The sequence below is a fragment of the Musa acuminata genome, chromosome BXJ3-8, assembly GCF_036884655.1.
Source record: "Musa acuminata AAA Group cultivar baxijiao chromosome BXJ3-8, Cavendish_Baxijiao_AAA, whole genome shotgun sequence".
Taxonomy (NCBI): Eukaryota; Viridiplantae; Streptophyta; class Magnoliopsida; order Zingiberales; family Musaceae; genus Musa; species Musa acuminata.
In genome coordinates, this window is record NC_088356.1 from 45,191,212 (window position 1) to 45,206,921 (window position 15,710).

The window sequence follows — 15,710 nt, forward strand, 5'->3', positions numbered from 1 at the left end:
AAGTATTTATCGTGTAATTACACTTATATATTTAGCTATTATACGCGTATTCGTTAGCACATGGTTTAATTAGTGATAATTGAGATTAAGTTAATAAATAGGAAATAAGTAAGAAAGGGCAGAAGTGTCGACGTAATCGCGCGCGAATGCAGTCGCAAGTGCCGGTCGCGCTTGCGTGCTTCGGATCCGCTCTCGGGAAGGCCGTACGCACCACGATTTGCCCCTCCCGCAAACGGTCCACCTGTCCATGCTGATGAAGGGAGATTCCGGAGTCGACAGGCGGGCCTCGACTCCGGTGGAGCTCCGCCGCGGGCTTGTTTGGACCGTGGATCTCGAATGGCGACCGGACGTGTCGTCTCCACGTTTGATGTCGTGATTCGTGCTGACTTTGAGTGTTGTTTACGTGCTTCGTGTGTGAGGGATACACGCGACCGTCGGGATCGCTCGTGCTCGACGGCACGGCCTCCTGGCCAACACGCCCTTGGTTACACCCGAGTTGGTACCTTCCACCGAGAGGGTCCCGCCAGTTCCGTTCCCAGAGAGCAGCGGGCCCCCGATCGTTCCACACCACTAACTCCTGTGCGTGAGCGGGACGTCTTACCTCTAAACCTGCGGGCCCATCCCGAACCGACGGCCCCCAGTCTCGGACAGGGAGTATCTTCACACGTGGTAATGAAGACGCTGACGTATGGCTTTCGACAGTAATAGATTCCACCATTCGTGCAGCGTCGCATTTGACGTGTGTTTGGCCTGTGTAATCTATCGGGCAATCTACAGGAGGACAAATACCTAATGCATATATCCTCTTCCTCTTGACCAGGGAGTGCCGGTGGGGTGGGAAATGATCCCGAGACTCCGTCGATGCCAGGAAACTGTTGACTTACGGACCAAGTCACTTGTTTCCATTGACTTCACTGGATACGTTCTAATAGAAACGTGGAATATGGACGATCATCTTGAAGATTGTCAGGAGTATATTTTGAAGATCATCGTAATACAAGTATTGTTTAGAAAATATGAAAGAAAAATGTTTCGACAATTCGTACGAAAGAAATAATGATCCGACGCACCTAACCATTATTTTGGTGCTCCAAAAGTCAACAAATGTGGGCGGCTTGTACCTCATTGGGACTGCAGCAAGCAATCCTCTGCTAGACCACCAGACGCATAAAAACACAGACGTGACAACCGAGTCATGAGAAGAGGAGGAGTCCCTCTGCACTTCCCGTGCATTAGGGTTGGATTGCTCCATTCAAATGTCCCATCTCCACTTTGATTTGGGAAAAGCAGCAAACACAAGTCATCCCACCATGTGAATAACTTGACTTGGAATGCCAAAATCTCTCTCTCTCTCTCTCTGCCTCTTTCACACTTGGATTTAATCTAAGAACAGTAAAAGAAATCTTATTTGTTGCAGTCAGCAATTCTTATTCTAGGCCATGTCATAAATGTGGTATGAGGCCCATGGGCCTGCTGATCACTCCCCAATCAAATAAATATTTACCTTTTAATTTCTTACTTTTTTTATTTATAAATACTTTTGTTTTATTTTTTGATTTTTTATCTTAATTTTTGATATTTGTATTGTATAAGTAAAAAGTGAGAAGGAGATGACTAATGGTTCTTTTATCTTTTTGAATAATATATAATTAGTTACTTCTTTTATAGTAAAAAAGGATATTTTTGTGGAGTTTCATTTGGGGTTCTATTTTATGTATCTTTTCTGGTTTGTTGTTCTTTTATTTGAGATCACATCTCTTGTTTCTATTGATTAAATATATTAAGTTCGATATTGATCAAAAAGTATTTGTTCTGATAAGAGTAATAATTGCACTATAAAATGATAAATAAAAATTTTGACATGAACCTCCCAATTTGTTACAATATTTTTATCATCTTAATTAGAAAAAAGTTGAGACTATAATTTAGAATTATTGTAATATTTAACAAGAGTTTCTGTTAGATTTTACCAAACAATTAATTCTTTATTCATCTCAATATTAATGTGTTTACAGTTCAGTATTTAGACTTTTCCTGTGCAATTTATACACTCATAATAAGATAGACAAATGAGGAACAATTAAATGTGTGAAACAGTGCTGTCTTATTACACCACAAAACTACATGGCACAGATGAACCAGTCGGCCTAATACAAGAAGCATATAACAGAAAAATACAAGAGATTCTAGCAGCACAAGCTGTAAGTGGAGCAGCAAGGTGCCAACTAATCAAGATGGAACCCTAAAAAAGGTTAGATACTGGGCCGAAACTTTTCGACTTGTTCAAAAAGATTGCAGGATCACCGATCGCTTGAATTGATGAAGAACATGCCTGCAAGCATTGTTATCAAAATGGAGTAGCTCGGTCAGTGTTTGCCGAAGATCTGAGCCTCTGCTAGGTAGGCGGAAAGAATCTGTTGAGATTGAAAGGAAGTGTATAGAACTCCTCGTTCCGGTTGTCGCCTCTGAAGGTTCTAAATTTTACCCACCATGGCATCCCCCTGTCCTTTTTGGACTTCTCAACTTCCAACGTGTTGTCGAGAAATATGCTGACAATCAACCCGACAGTTGGAGGTGATAGGAATATCGTATTCAAGAACCCATTGAACTGCAATCAGCAAAGGTTTATGGTGTCAACAAAAGAACATGTATGTGAATAGCAAGACACAATGCAATCTTAGTAGAACAAACATCTTATATCAATAGAGCCTTTCCAAACATTTGACATCCATGGTTTAATCAGACAACACGTTGCTTCTAACATAGGAATTGCTAAAATTCAAATTCGGGAAAAACAACCAGGAAATACTTCGCACAACATGATAGCTTAGCAAGCCAGCAAAAGAATGACAAACAGATTGAGCAACAAAACCTCCACACTTAAAGCATAGTTGATTGATTCATTTATTTCAAGTCGCACCAAACAGATTGCAGAGAGCAAGAGACGAAGCTGTGACTAATGTAGAAAATACTCACTAATTCTGTAGAGAATTCAAACGGATGTTAAAAGATAACTAACCCATCCTGCATGTGTATTTACAGGTGCGTGACCAGAAGAAACCCGAGTATCATTGAAATATTGTGGAACAGATATTCCAAGGAAAAGTGAGAGACCAGTGATGATGAGGTTTCTCATAGAGTTCATATTTGTAAACTGAAGGAATGATATTCCAACAGAAGCTGCAAATTTTTCAAAAAGGAAATTAGAAATATCGACAGCAAGTACACATGCAGCAAGAAAAATAAAACACATACCAACAAGACCAAAAAGGACACAGTACAATGCAGCAAATATAGGAAATGGAATCGATGCGAAGACGGCTCCAAATTTCCCTGAAGCAACAGATCAAAACATCATCAACTGATTGCATGTTGAAAAAAACATTAACACCAGCATCGTGGAAACTGTATGGGGAATCATACCTAAGGTGGAAAAGAATATCATGAATCCAGCAGAAATCTGAACAACCCTACGGCTGCCAACTCTAGTAAGTCCAAGAAGCCCAACATTCTCCCTAAAATTGCACAGAAACTAGTGTTATCATCATTGCCTTTATTATCTAGAATCAAATAAGATACATGCTGGAATTTTGTGCAATATGTACTAGTACAACACAGATCCTTTCCAGAGGCATTGCACCCGACTCACTAGTGTTATCATCATTGCCATTATTATCTAGAATCATATAAGATACATGCTGGAATTTTGTGCAATATGTACAACACGGATCCTTTTCATGGGCATTGCACCTGACTTATGGTATGGTCCCTCCCAAAATCAGGAAGCAGTGCAACACATTGTGGCCATAGGTATATATAATTTTCATGAATATTTTGCATACTCTGCATATATCTAACTCATGTTTACCTATCACATGCAGCAGAATTTTGCCAGGAAAAAAAAATCTTACACAGAAACAGTAGAGCCTGTTCCCGTCCCAAACAGACCATCCAGCAGTACACCTATCCCCTGTGGTGAAGCATGAATGCTAAAGCATTTTAGCATTTAGCTACAAAGCTGAAAGAAAAAAAGGATAGAGACAGGCTCAAGACTATATCACATTTGTGATCTATGAAACAAATGTGTGCATATCATGACAGCCAAAACTCAGTTTAAGTAATAAATGATGCTACACCACCTAAAGCTCAAAGACGAGATGCTTCTGATTTCAAGTCTGAGGTATATACACTCAGTGTAAAGTTAATAATGGATTGTAATGTTTAGCATCCCATGTAGGGATGAGGACTAACAGAAAGAAAGAACTAAAAGATTCAAAGACTTACAGGAAAATAATTACAAAAAGAAAAGTACCAGAAACAAGCTTCTTAGTTGACATAGGAGCTCTCAATACGTCTGAACACAGTTGAAAGTGTTCAACTGTGACCACAAAAACACTTCTATGCACAAGAATATAAACCGTTCTTTAGATGTTCAACTGTAGACTTTCTAGATCAACCATTCTTCGCTCGATAATTGTCCTACAATCAGTAATAACAACAAACCATAATGTCTCAATTATTTGAGCTCGGCTACATAGGTTTTTTTTCTCATTAAGTTCTCTGAAAAGTAATATCCTTAATTAAATTAAGAGCCATTAAAATCTTTATTCATAATTTTTATTTTTCATATATGCTTCTTAAGTCTTTCTTTACCTCTTCTCGTATCATTAATACATGTTGTCTCTCATCTTCTAACAACAACACCTATAAGTCAGCATAGCATATGTTTATAACAACAAAAAATGATTCTCTTAGGATATGTTTTCACCTAATTGTTTATAAATGAAAATAATTTTTCCTATTTTTTCTGGCAACATCACATATTCACCTTAACATGCTTATCTCAACAACAAAACTTTTACTATATGTTATTTTTTAACTACCCAACACTCAAATCCATTAAGTATTATTGGCTTGATAATTATTAAATATTTTTTTCTGTTAATTTAAGATGTACATTGTGTTTATACCAAACTCCCGAAACTCATCTCCACTTTAATGATCCAGTTTTTACTCTACAAATCATGTCATCATCAATTTCCCCATCTAATTGAAGTGATCCAAAATCCTTAAAATTTTTTTCTTTTGAAACTTACCCATGTAACTTTACTATATAATATTATACACCTAGTATTAGTAAAATTAGGTCTCACATATTCCATCTCAGTCCTATTTAATTTAAAACCTTTAGTTTTCATAACTCAGTTTTAAATTATTAGAATCTCATCAACTAAAACAATGTCATCTACGAATAAAATATAACAAGAAGCTGTATCATGCATGGTTCGCCTTACCGGTCCGTACCAATGTATCGATCGATCATCGGTAAGATACGCACTGATATACTGACACACAATACGATGGGGTGTACCAACAGATTGATATGTACCGCCCATATCGACCCCTTGTTGAATCGGTATGTACCGCCCGTACCGAGTGGTATGCTGTAGTGCGACGAACCTTGCTATCATGTACATGACTTGTTTATTCATTACCAAAGAAGTTTGTCCTGCAGTCTATCTATTGCTATAATCAATTGTAAGTTTTAAGCTTAGCCATAAAAATTTATGATGCAAACTATCAACTAACCAATATGTATAGATGCACATAACCATGCCTATATGTGTGTATGCATAGATATCTGATTTGGTATACATTTAACTTTGTTGTTTCAAAACATGAGACTAAACTGTTGTGCAAGTATTAGGGCTATGTGTATGTGGACATGAAATGAAATTAGAACATAACAAGCTCCAGAACTCAACAAGAACAGAATTTATCCAAGTAGACAAAGTTAAGTATCAGACCTGCCAACCAATGCCTCGGCTCAATACATAAGCAGGAGGAGGTGTTGCAATAGCTAGGCGTGATGCTGCCTTATATGCACCAGTTGACTGCAGTTTTGGGCAAAAGAAACTTAAAAGATATTCCTAGAAACACAGAAATTATATTCAGCTGTACCTCTATGATAGAAACCAATACAGCAGCCATCATGGCTACTGAATGGCCAGCATCAAAAGTCGGTGCACCCCATTGCAAAGGATATGGGAACTTGAACCTGGAAGAATTAGTCCATGAAAAGAAAGGGTGCACACTCCAAAAGTTAGATTAAACGGGCAAGCAGCATGTAGTGTGAAACTTTACCAAGGAGCGGATGATATTAGATTTGCCCTATCAGTGCGACAGCTGTTTTGAGTTCTTGCAGGTCTATGGTTATATGCACCACCTGCTGTTAGGATAAGAGAATATATCCAAATGATTGTGACACAGATGAGAACTGGAAAACGTTCAAAGATGGGAATATCTCTGAAAGGCCTGTAGTGCTTCAGATACTGCAAATTACAAAATTTTCTCAACTAATCAAATTGAGTAGCCAAAAGAAAGAAGAAACCTAGTTTTGCAAAAAAAATAAACTACCTGTGACAGCCCAATGAGCATCAAAAGCATTGGAATGCCTATTTCCACACAGTTTCCTACCTAAAGAGCAAAACATTTTTCTTTAAATGCAGTTTTTTTTACACAACAACTGTGACTCTTATTGTAGAGAAAATGATGCTAAAGTATTACTGACATACAGCAGGGAAACCTCGATCAAATAGTCCCAAGCCAACCAATCCAATTACAGGTGCCATACCTAGCGGACTGAAAAACCTGTAAAGCAACACAGTGGAAATTACATATACAAATAACAAAAATGCTGACATCTTTGGGCTATGAAGGACTACCTTGAAAAGATCCCCCAAAGCTGACTATAACCAATTATTATCTGCAAACTGGATGCAATGATTAGTGCTCCTTGAATGGCTCGCATAGTTTGCAAAAACCTCTGCAAATTGAACACATGGAATACTCAGCAGCATGTATGATTAACTAGGTAAATGGTGAAAAAGAAGATGACCTGTAATGGCTCAATCCATTTATTTCCACATTATGGGCTAAGCACTGATGTCATATTTGTCACAATATGAGCCCAAAACCACATGGGAGTACCCACAAAATGGGGTGTGATTTAGGACTTGGGTAGTGAACAACTTACTATTTAAAGCTTAGCCAAATCTGATGTGAGATTAATCGGATTGGGGTATTACATGGTCATAAGCTATAGAGAGCCCTTAATAGAGAATATAGGAACTCACTTCATGTGGATCAGGAATTTGCTGCAAAGATGAGTCTCGAATGATATAAAGGATAGGTATCACATAAGAGAAGGAACCACCCACGATGGTTGGTAAACGTGTTCCAAACAATGCTTGCAAAAGCGTGTTGATGCCAGATACAAACAACAATGTTTGTATAACTCGAATCTTGTCAGCCTAAGAAATATAGGAAAGCATGTCAATAAAAAAAGCACCAATCAGCAAAGTGAGTGTGTAAAATATCCATTGCTGACACGATAAAGTATATCTGTATAACTGACCGTCTAAAATGAATTTTAACTTACATCAGTCCCACCCATTAGTGGAACAAGCATTGAGGGAATCATCACACTGGTGCCAAGCATTAGAATGTAATTTTGAAAAGCCAACAAGATAGTTTCAACTGCAGGAAAGAGACATAGACAAATGCTTATTATAAACAAAGAAAATAGCTTCTTATAAGAAACATATGCTGGAACAGAAGGAACAGCAAATTGTTGTTATACGTGTAAGCTGAATGATACATGGTTTACATTTCCACATAAATAGGTCTCCAGTTAAAGTTATCACTCATCAATAACTGTTAGTGAGGCCAAAGAATGATGTGATTAAAAATTAAGAGTTTATACTTGTCCAGAGAAAACAGGCATGCAAGCTTATGCTTGGTCAAAGTTGAAATCGAACCAATCAAAACCATTAGTAGCTAATCTTAGCCAAATTTTCAATACCTAAATAAATATCCACAAAAGTGACTCAAAACAAAAACTGAAATGAAAAATTAAAAAAAAAACATTAACAGGACAAAACAAGAAATTAGAGAGGAAAAGCAAGAGAAGCAACCATCATCTCCACATTACCTTAAAAAACTGAAAGAAAAGCATGCTCTAGGCCACTTTTAAATACTTGCATATAACCTAATAGCAAAGAGACAGAAAGAAAGTGACAGACAAGGGTACAGAGTTTCATATGGTAGAGCGTATGGAAGGACAGAGTAATAGTATCACAAGGATGCCCAAGTGACAATACTGGCATTAACCTCCTCCCTCTCTTTTTCAGCTGCTTCCCCTAATGATTGATGTGCTACATGAGCACTCGAGATCAAAGTTTCAGGACACTACTACAGATCAAATAACCCTGTATCAAGACTACAAATATTTAACAAACCAAAAACATGATGATACTATGAAGGTAATGGAGAGCAGAAAAACAAATTGTAAATAGAAAATTAATGATATGATAGTAGACCTCAACACCATGAACCTGCAAATCCTGCACCTCACCTCAGAACCATAAACAGGGGGTTCAAAATTGTCATTGACAGGGACAAAGATTACTCAGTGACAAAATTAACTTGGATAAAGATGTGGCCATATATCTTAAAATACTATAATGCATCAGATTCAGGCTTCCTACATAATCCTTCATGAGGATAGCACATGGACACCTACATTACCAATGAAGCACCAGTGTGAATAGTTCCCTTGACAAAATTCAATACTGTCAGAATTTTTCCATAGATTTTGATGAACAACAAGCTTATCTTATACTTGTATCTCAAGAAGATAAACTGATAACAAGATATACAGAATACCTGGCGGAGAAACATGCTAGACTCTTCCAAGACCTTAAGGAGATCTTAGATAACCCTTCAATTATGGGCAAGTTATCCTAATGGCATCTTACTATATAGTGCAAACAAAGCAAGAAGTGATACAATATCTATCTGCAGAAAATAGAAGCAGAGAAGTCAAATGAGGTCCGGAAATTCATCACAAACTATCAAGTAGATTTTGTTGCCCTGATAATTGAACCTAGAAGCACAAAGAGATTCCACTATCTTCTAGACAACATAACTCTTCCCATTGTGCAGAGTGGATAGCCATAAAATAGCATTGAAACCAAACAGGCAGCAATAAAATGTCTGAAAAGAAGTCCACCATTTTGTGGGAGAAAAATCTGGAAGCACTAAGAAGTGGTTTGTTTGTCCAGTGCTCTATTATGACTTCAGTGACCATAAAACCAGAGTTTTGCACCAACCTACATTGGTTTCTACCAGCAAGAATTACCACAACCACCGAGCATACCAGAAATTTTTATATGGTTGATTGCACAATGACATAAACCTATGAGGAAAAGATCTTCAAAGTTGACTCAAACATAATTTTGCAAGGACAGAGTTCTTAAGACAAATGATCAGAATCATCCAATTCCCAATCTGAACCAACTGGGTTCAAGAAAACAAGTTGGCTAATAAACAAAACAAACCTTTTGAACGAATCCTGAGTGTCTATTTTTAAAATTGCGGTGCTTACACAAGAAGCATAGATAACGGAAGAAAACCTACAGCAGAAAACAAAGATCACATAAGACAAATCCGTTCTTTCACCATGCGACGCCAACAAAGAAGCGGCAACCAGAAATTTGGAGGTTGGCTGAAGATTTACCCACCGGATGGTAGTGAAACCGAAGCCCAAAAGTTACCACTAAAAAGGGCACCACTTGCCACCCCACATCGAGAAAGGACAAAAACAACCCGATCAAACTCACATCCTCAAGCAAGAATTGCAAAGAGAATCACCGACACCCTTCAAACTCGAACTACATCCAACGTCTCCCCACGAACTACTGTAGGACCCAACAAAAAAGATCCTTTTTTTAACCCTTCGACTCGTTCCCCATACCACAAGCAGCAGAATGCAAAGTAACAAAAGAGCAGTCTCATCTCCTAAGCGGTTCATCAAGACAATGACAACAGCCAAATGACCAACACTCATCCAAAACGAGAAAGGAAAAGCAAATGATTCAGACGGCAAGAAAAATGACAGCCCGGCAAGCAAAAGAGAGCGAGGGCAACAGTTAAAAGAGATCTCTTACCCCAAGGAGGATTTGAGTCGATACAGTATTCCAAGTCTTGGAGTTGCTCCATTGGAGGGTGGCTTATGTTCTCCATTCCACCGCCACAACCGCCACCGCCTTTCTGCTCCACCTCCCGGCGACCGCCACCAAGATAGACTGAGAAGAGGAGCAGACAAGACGACGGTGGCCGAAGAGACAAGTAAAAGCGACACAGAGGAGATGCCACAAAAGCGGAAAAGAGCGCAGGGGGGGAAGAGGAGAAGTGAGTGAGAAGTCACTCCCTCACGCCCAAACCCTTTCTTTATTTATTTTATTATTATTATTATTGGTTCCAAAATATATAGTGAAAAACCACCGGCGTGACCGAACTGCCACTGCATACTCACCCCAAATATCGAAACTGCCATCTCTCCCGTAACGCAACCGAAGTGGATTGTTTCGTATAGCAAACGATATAACGTTTCACGAAGCGTTATTGGCTACACTATTAATTGTTCTAATCCGTTATCTTCCATGCAGTAAGCAACCAGTTGGGTGAGACAATGACGGTTCTCGTGCCGTTATGATAAGACGACAAATTGCCTCGTTATAACGGATTTCGTTTAGTGCGACCAACGTCGTGAGTTTTCCCTTCCCTGCTTTCCCCTGCTTTAGCGATGGATGGATGGATGCGGCGCATCTAATTCTTTCACACCTTTCTTCTCCGTCTTCCTGCACACTGCTTCCTCAAATCCTCCTCTTCGCTGGTGCGTTGAGGCATCCTCTGTTTCCTCCTAAGGATTTTATACGATGTACGACTGCTGAGCTGCTGCTGCTGGGTTTCACTGGTGGACGGGAAAAGCTACTACTGATACTATTGTTTGATGGCACAGCAAGCAAAGTGGTACCAGATGTGTTGCAGCAGTAATGAGACAAGAAATCATAATTACCTGCGTCTTCCAAAGAGATAAATTAGATTAGTAGGCTGCTGACAGAATAAACTTCACCCTGTTCGCTTGGCTGCTCATCCATCAGCCTCCGTGAACAGTGTCAGAGAACAACTATTTATAGGACCCTTCGTGATTGGAATTAGCACTCCTCCCGAAGACTCTGCCGCATGATGACCTTGCTTTTGACAATTGGGGTGATCATTTGACCGGAGTGACCCCATGGTCCTTAAATATTTATTGTTCCAGAGAATGGAACAAGACTTTGAAATCCACCATTCCTCCGTATGCCTTTTGTGTCGCAAGCTTGGCTTTCCTGGGGGGGGGGGAGGGGGGGGGCTCACCATTGTGATCTGTGGCCGTGTTGGGATCAACACAGCCACGCACTGTTTCCTCCACTGAATCCTCGGTCCTCACCAAGTACTCCACCTGGCCATGGTCTTCACAGTGCTCGGCTTTGGGAATCCTGTAGCTTAGCCCTGCACCTCATCATGTAGTGAAGAATCTCAAAGTTTCTGGTTCGTCTTCTTCTTCTCCAGATTGTTGCATTAGGATACGATAAGTGGGATGTGTTGTCCCCCATTAACTTGAGCATCTTCTTTCCATCCAAGCAACTACTTTCCAAATCAATGTTTGGATAACTTAAAAGAAGATACTGTGGGTGGGGTGTGTGTTTGAAACTGGAAGGCACATGACGAAATGGAAGTGGTGATGGCTATGTGGAGTCGCCATCACATAAGGGTGGGTCCTCTTTTAAGGCTGTGTCAGCTTACTCTGTGGTGAAAGGACTGTCCCTTTCCAATTCACCTTTGTCCTCTCTCTCTCTCTCTCTCTCTCTCTCTCTCTCTCTCTGTCCGCAATTCTCATTGTCAGGAATTATTTGAATCTTTAAATAGTGTTGTAAGCTCGACACAACATCAAAATGATATTTACATGAACGATGCCTTCACAACAATATCAAAATAATATTTTCGAATTTTGTTTACAAAATTAAAATCAAATCAATTTTATCACGTTGAATGGAATCGACGATCAAGATTGATAATAATAATTAAAAAAGGAGAAAAATTCAATTTGGTTCGGTGGAGAACCCAAACTAAAGATAAAGAAAACAAAATATATTATTATAAATTATCTATCCCTTATTGCTGAAATGGATAAGAGACAATTAGAGATTATCTCCTCATATAATATTTCTATAAAATATTTTATTTTATTTACAATCAGATTAAAAACTCATTTTTAATAAAATAAAGGGTTAATATTTTTTGAGCATTCATGTTTACACTCATATTTATCACATTATTAATTTGGGCATCGAAGAGATCGGGTCGAAAAACTTATCCGATCTTGGTCTTCGCATAGGTGATACCAGGAGCTCGATGTTTTTATCTCGAAGATATCTCGGACAACCCTACACATACGAATCTAGATCAGATTGATCAGAATATTAATAACACTTTTCGCAAATCAATTATTATGGATAATTAATGTAAAGAGAAAAACAAGAACGAAGCATTTGATTTTTCTCCGTTCAAAACGGAAACTTTATTTTGAAGTAAATTAATTCTGAAATTTGACATCCGTTACCACCAAACATAGTGTGATAGCTATTTCTTAGATTCTTAGCTTGTATTTTATACTTTTTTTTCTTTTTTTTATACACTTTCTACTTAGTTTTTTGGTTTTTGTTTGAATGTAGAAAAAAACATAAACAGTGTGAGACACGTATACTTTTTTTTGCCTCTGTCCAAATCAAACAGATGCCATGCAGTAGAATAAGAAGTGCTTTTGTGTACAAAGCTATACATTTCATGTTCTCTTCTTGTATTCAGAAACTAGTTTTAGGAACAAAACCTTGTAGCTCACTGATGTGGGATCGTTTTATTTATTTCTTATTTACATACTATTTTACTAATTTAAAATATATTTTTTTATAAATTTTATTAATTATCACATACCAACATCGTCAATAATCTCATAATCTAGTTCGGTATTCTCGATTTCTCAATATGAAAAAAATAAATAAAAATAATAATATTGTTTGCGATTGAGGTCACAAATCGTAGCTGAATATATTATTTTAAAAAGATGAAAGTCTATCAATCAAATATTTCATCAAAAGAATTATTATTCTCCGAATCAAATATGAAAATATTTCTTCTCCATATAAGGAATGTTTTCTTTTTGTTTTGTTTTTTATAATTAGGGTACCAAAAAAAAAAAAGGTCCCAATGGACGAAATATAAATAAAGAGATTAACTCCATGGAGTTATTTTAGTTATCACTCAAGCTTTTGCATATAATTAGCTTAGGATAGAGAGATTAAATCCATGGAGAAGCACATCTTTCTCAGGCTATGCTTGTACTGATACTTAGGTAATCTTGTGAACAAATTAGAACAGGTCTGTGGAATGTTCAAGTCAATTTGGTTGGATGTTGATGGATGAGCCATGCATGCCTAATCAAATTATGCTTTCCCTACTTGTTGATATGTCCTGCATATATTTCATGAAGCATCAAATCATTATGCATTTGTTTATGTAATTAAATTAGTTGCCAAGTTGGACATGAGCCCATGGTATCATGCCCAATGTTTGGGTGCTAAGCTATGGTCAAGTTATTATGCTATTTCTCAATAATCTTCTTCCATACATGCAACTTATTAATAATTGTATCCTATAAAGATAATTTCAAAAATAAAAAAGATTTGTCTCCTGAATCAAAATTAAGTCATTCTTACAAGACTTAATAATTTCTATCATAATCATTTATCCAAAATGCTTGAACTTAATATAATATTAGTATATTCATTAGATCCCAATCTTAATCTTTATCCATTTTCGATATGACATTCTTTTCAAGGCTTAACATAGTCTAGAATCAAAATGCTTAGGCCAGTATGGCCTCGTGAGGAATTGTCTCGCATGTGAGCTTCAAAATACACCTTTGAGGGTAAAGGAGATATAACGGAGAGTCCATAAGTTCCCGTACTCCTTAACAAATGTGAGACTAAATGATCTTACCGTTAATCTATTAACTTATTGAACTCGAATTACTAATCCAAAATGTTTAAACTCAACTATCGAATCCTTCCAATTTAATAGTCAAATAGGGGATTAAATCAAAATATTATTTATTTTTTTAAAAAATATTTTTACAAATTATTTGGAACTATAAGGTGGAAGGTAATCTAGAAATGAGTAGAAAATACTCTTCCTTAACATCTAATTAAATTTTTATAATGATATGTCATTAGCCAATTAAATTCTTAAGAATATTGAACCCGATGCTTCATCACCATACAAATATAAAATTACTTTTATCTCCACCATAAAAGTGATTCATACTGGAGCTAATCATGTTATTCTCTTTCTACACCAACTTTGCCCTGTCTCGTTTGACTTGCATGCTGTTCCTTGTGGGCTCCAATCAAGCACCGTTGACTATTCTCAAAGAGACCAGGTTTGTTCACCAACTACTCTATACAACAACATCCGATCTCTTATGCAGCTCTCGATTCACCTTTTAACGCTGCATCTTTCACTCTCTTCCATCAGTCGCTCGAAGTGAGAAAGGCCACAACAAGTCTAGAGAGGCCAAACTTCAATTCTCCTTGCTACATCTTTTTCTTTGCAGACAAGTATTTCTACGTCTTTTTTGGGATATCTCTTGCAACAACAGCTCTTGACAGTAGCCGTGTGATCAACAACTGGTGCGCCCATCTCCAATAAAGACAAAGAGGATATTGCCCAGCTATGGAGATGCTTTTAGCCCCACTCGAACGATCAGGTAAAGTCAACTCAGCCGAAGAAGTTTGTTTCTTGGGTGCGTCATCAGATGGTGCAAAGTCGTATTTTATTTCTTTTCAGGAACATAGCTCCATTATTCAATGTGGTTTTCTAATCTTGACTCCAAGAACCAGAAAGAAGACAAGATCGCAAGCTTGGAACTGCTGTCGCCGACGCAGCAGAGGCGCAAAGTAGTCGCTACCATGGTTGACGAGAGAGCTCGGGTTAGTTCCATGTCGAGCAGAATTCCATGCGTGTTTGTGTCACGGCAAACAGTCGCTTCTTAACCAATCAAACAAGTTGCCGAGCAAGAATCAAAGAAGGAATCACTCTGGAATTCCTATTTTATTGTTCTGCGTCCTGCTCTAAGAACAGTGCCGATAGATCTATCTACCAAGGACTTTTCTCATAGACCTTACCTGTTCATCAGCATGTCCCAAGGAACAGTTCATTTTCGATCCAAGAGTTTGATCTGGTTCGACACTCTGTTCCAGTTATTATGATGGATTCAGATTGGTTTTGAGAAGTGAGAAATCTACTTATTCTTCTAAGATAATTAGGGATGAGATGATGTATTGATGCAGTTTGTACTGCCATTTTAATCACCTGCACAAGAATATTAAAGCCAAAGCAGACATAATGTACCCCAAAACAGAGCTGGGAATGAAATTAGAAGATTAAGACTACAGGAAAGCAGCATACATGAAAGATATTACATGATTGCAGTTTACGTAAGGAAATTTTGTGATGACCGATGATAGATCGGTAATGGAACAACGCATCTTCTAAGAAGTTGTCATGTGCTCGGATTCCTTCTTATTATGCAGATCGCATGCAAGATCTTCCTAACCACTCTGTGGAAGTGAAATAGACTAAAGAGAAGATGAACTAATTCACCGACTGACCGATCCAATGATCACAAAGTTGCATGCCAATAAAATGTGGGTTTGGTGTGTCAAGGGATTCACATTTGGAGTCAAGAAAGAATCGTCGATAGTGCA

The 15,710-nt window shown here is 37.9% G+C and overlaps 1 protein-coding gene across 1 annotated transcript; it reads right to left on the reverse strand.

The window, feature by feature from the left end:
* Positions 1–2,080: 2,080 nt before the first annotated feature.
* Positions 2,081–10,280, reverse strand: LOC135645693 (nucleobase-ascorbate transporter 1-like). Its single transcript, XM_065164330.1, has 14 exons — positions 10,011–10,280; positions 7,442–7,539; positions 7,137–7,313; positions 6,726–6,826; positions 6,576–6,651; positions 6,418–6,477; positions 6,145–6,332; positions 5,962–6,058; positions 5,808–5,894; positions 3,912–3,970; positions 3,424–3,515; positions 3,256–3,333; positions 3,020–3,180; positions 2,081–2,608 (listed from the first exon to the last, which is right to left on the reverse strand). The coding sequence occupies exons 1-14, from the start codon at positions 10,084–10,086 to the stop codon at positions 2,396–2,398; spliced, it is 1,563 nt and encodes a 520-aa protein (XP_065020402.1). The 5' UTR covers positions 10,087–10,280; the 3' UTR covers positions 2,081–2,395.
* Between the last annotated feature and the right edge of the window lie 5,430 nt (positions 10,281–15,710).

What these genes read in the sequence shown, in the direction of transcription:
- LOC135645693 (XM_065164330.1), bottom strand. Translation starts at nt 10,086, where the DNA reads ATGGAGAACATAAGCCACCCTCCAATGGAGCAACTCCAAGACTTGGAA. An exon ending in CACTAATGGGTGGGACTGAT is followed by an intron (nt 7,314 to 7,441) that starts GTAAGTTAAAAT and finishes TATATTTCTTAG; the next exon opens with GCTGACAAGATTCGAGTTAT. An exon ending in TGCTCATTGGGCTGTCACAG is followed by an intron (nt 6,333 to 6,417) that starts GTAGTTTATTTT and finishes TGTAATTTGCAG; the next exon opens with TATCTGAAGCACTACAGGCC.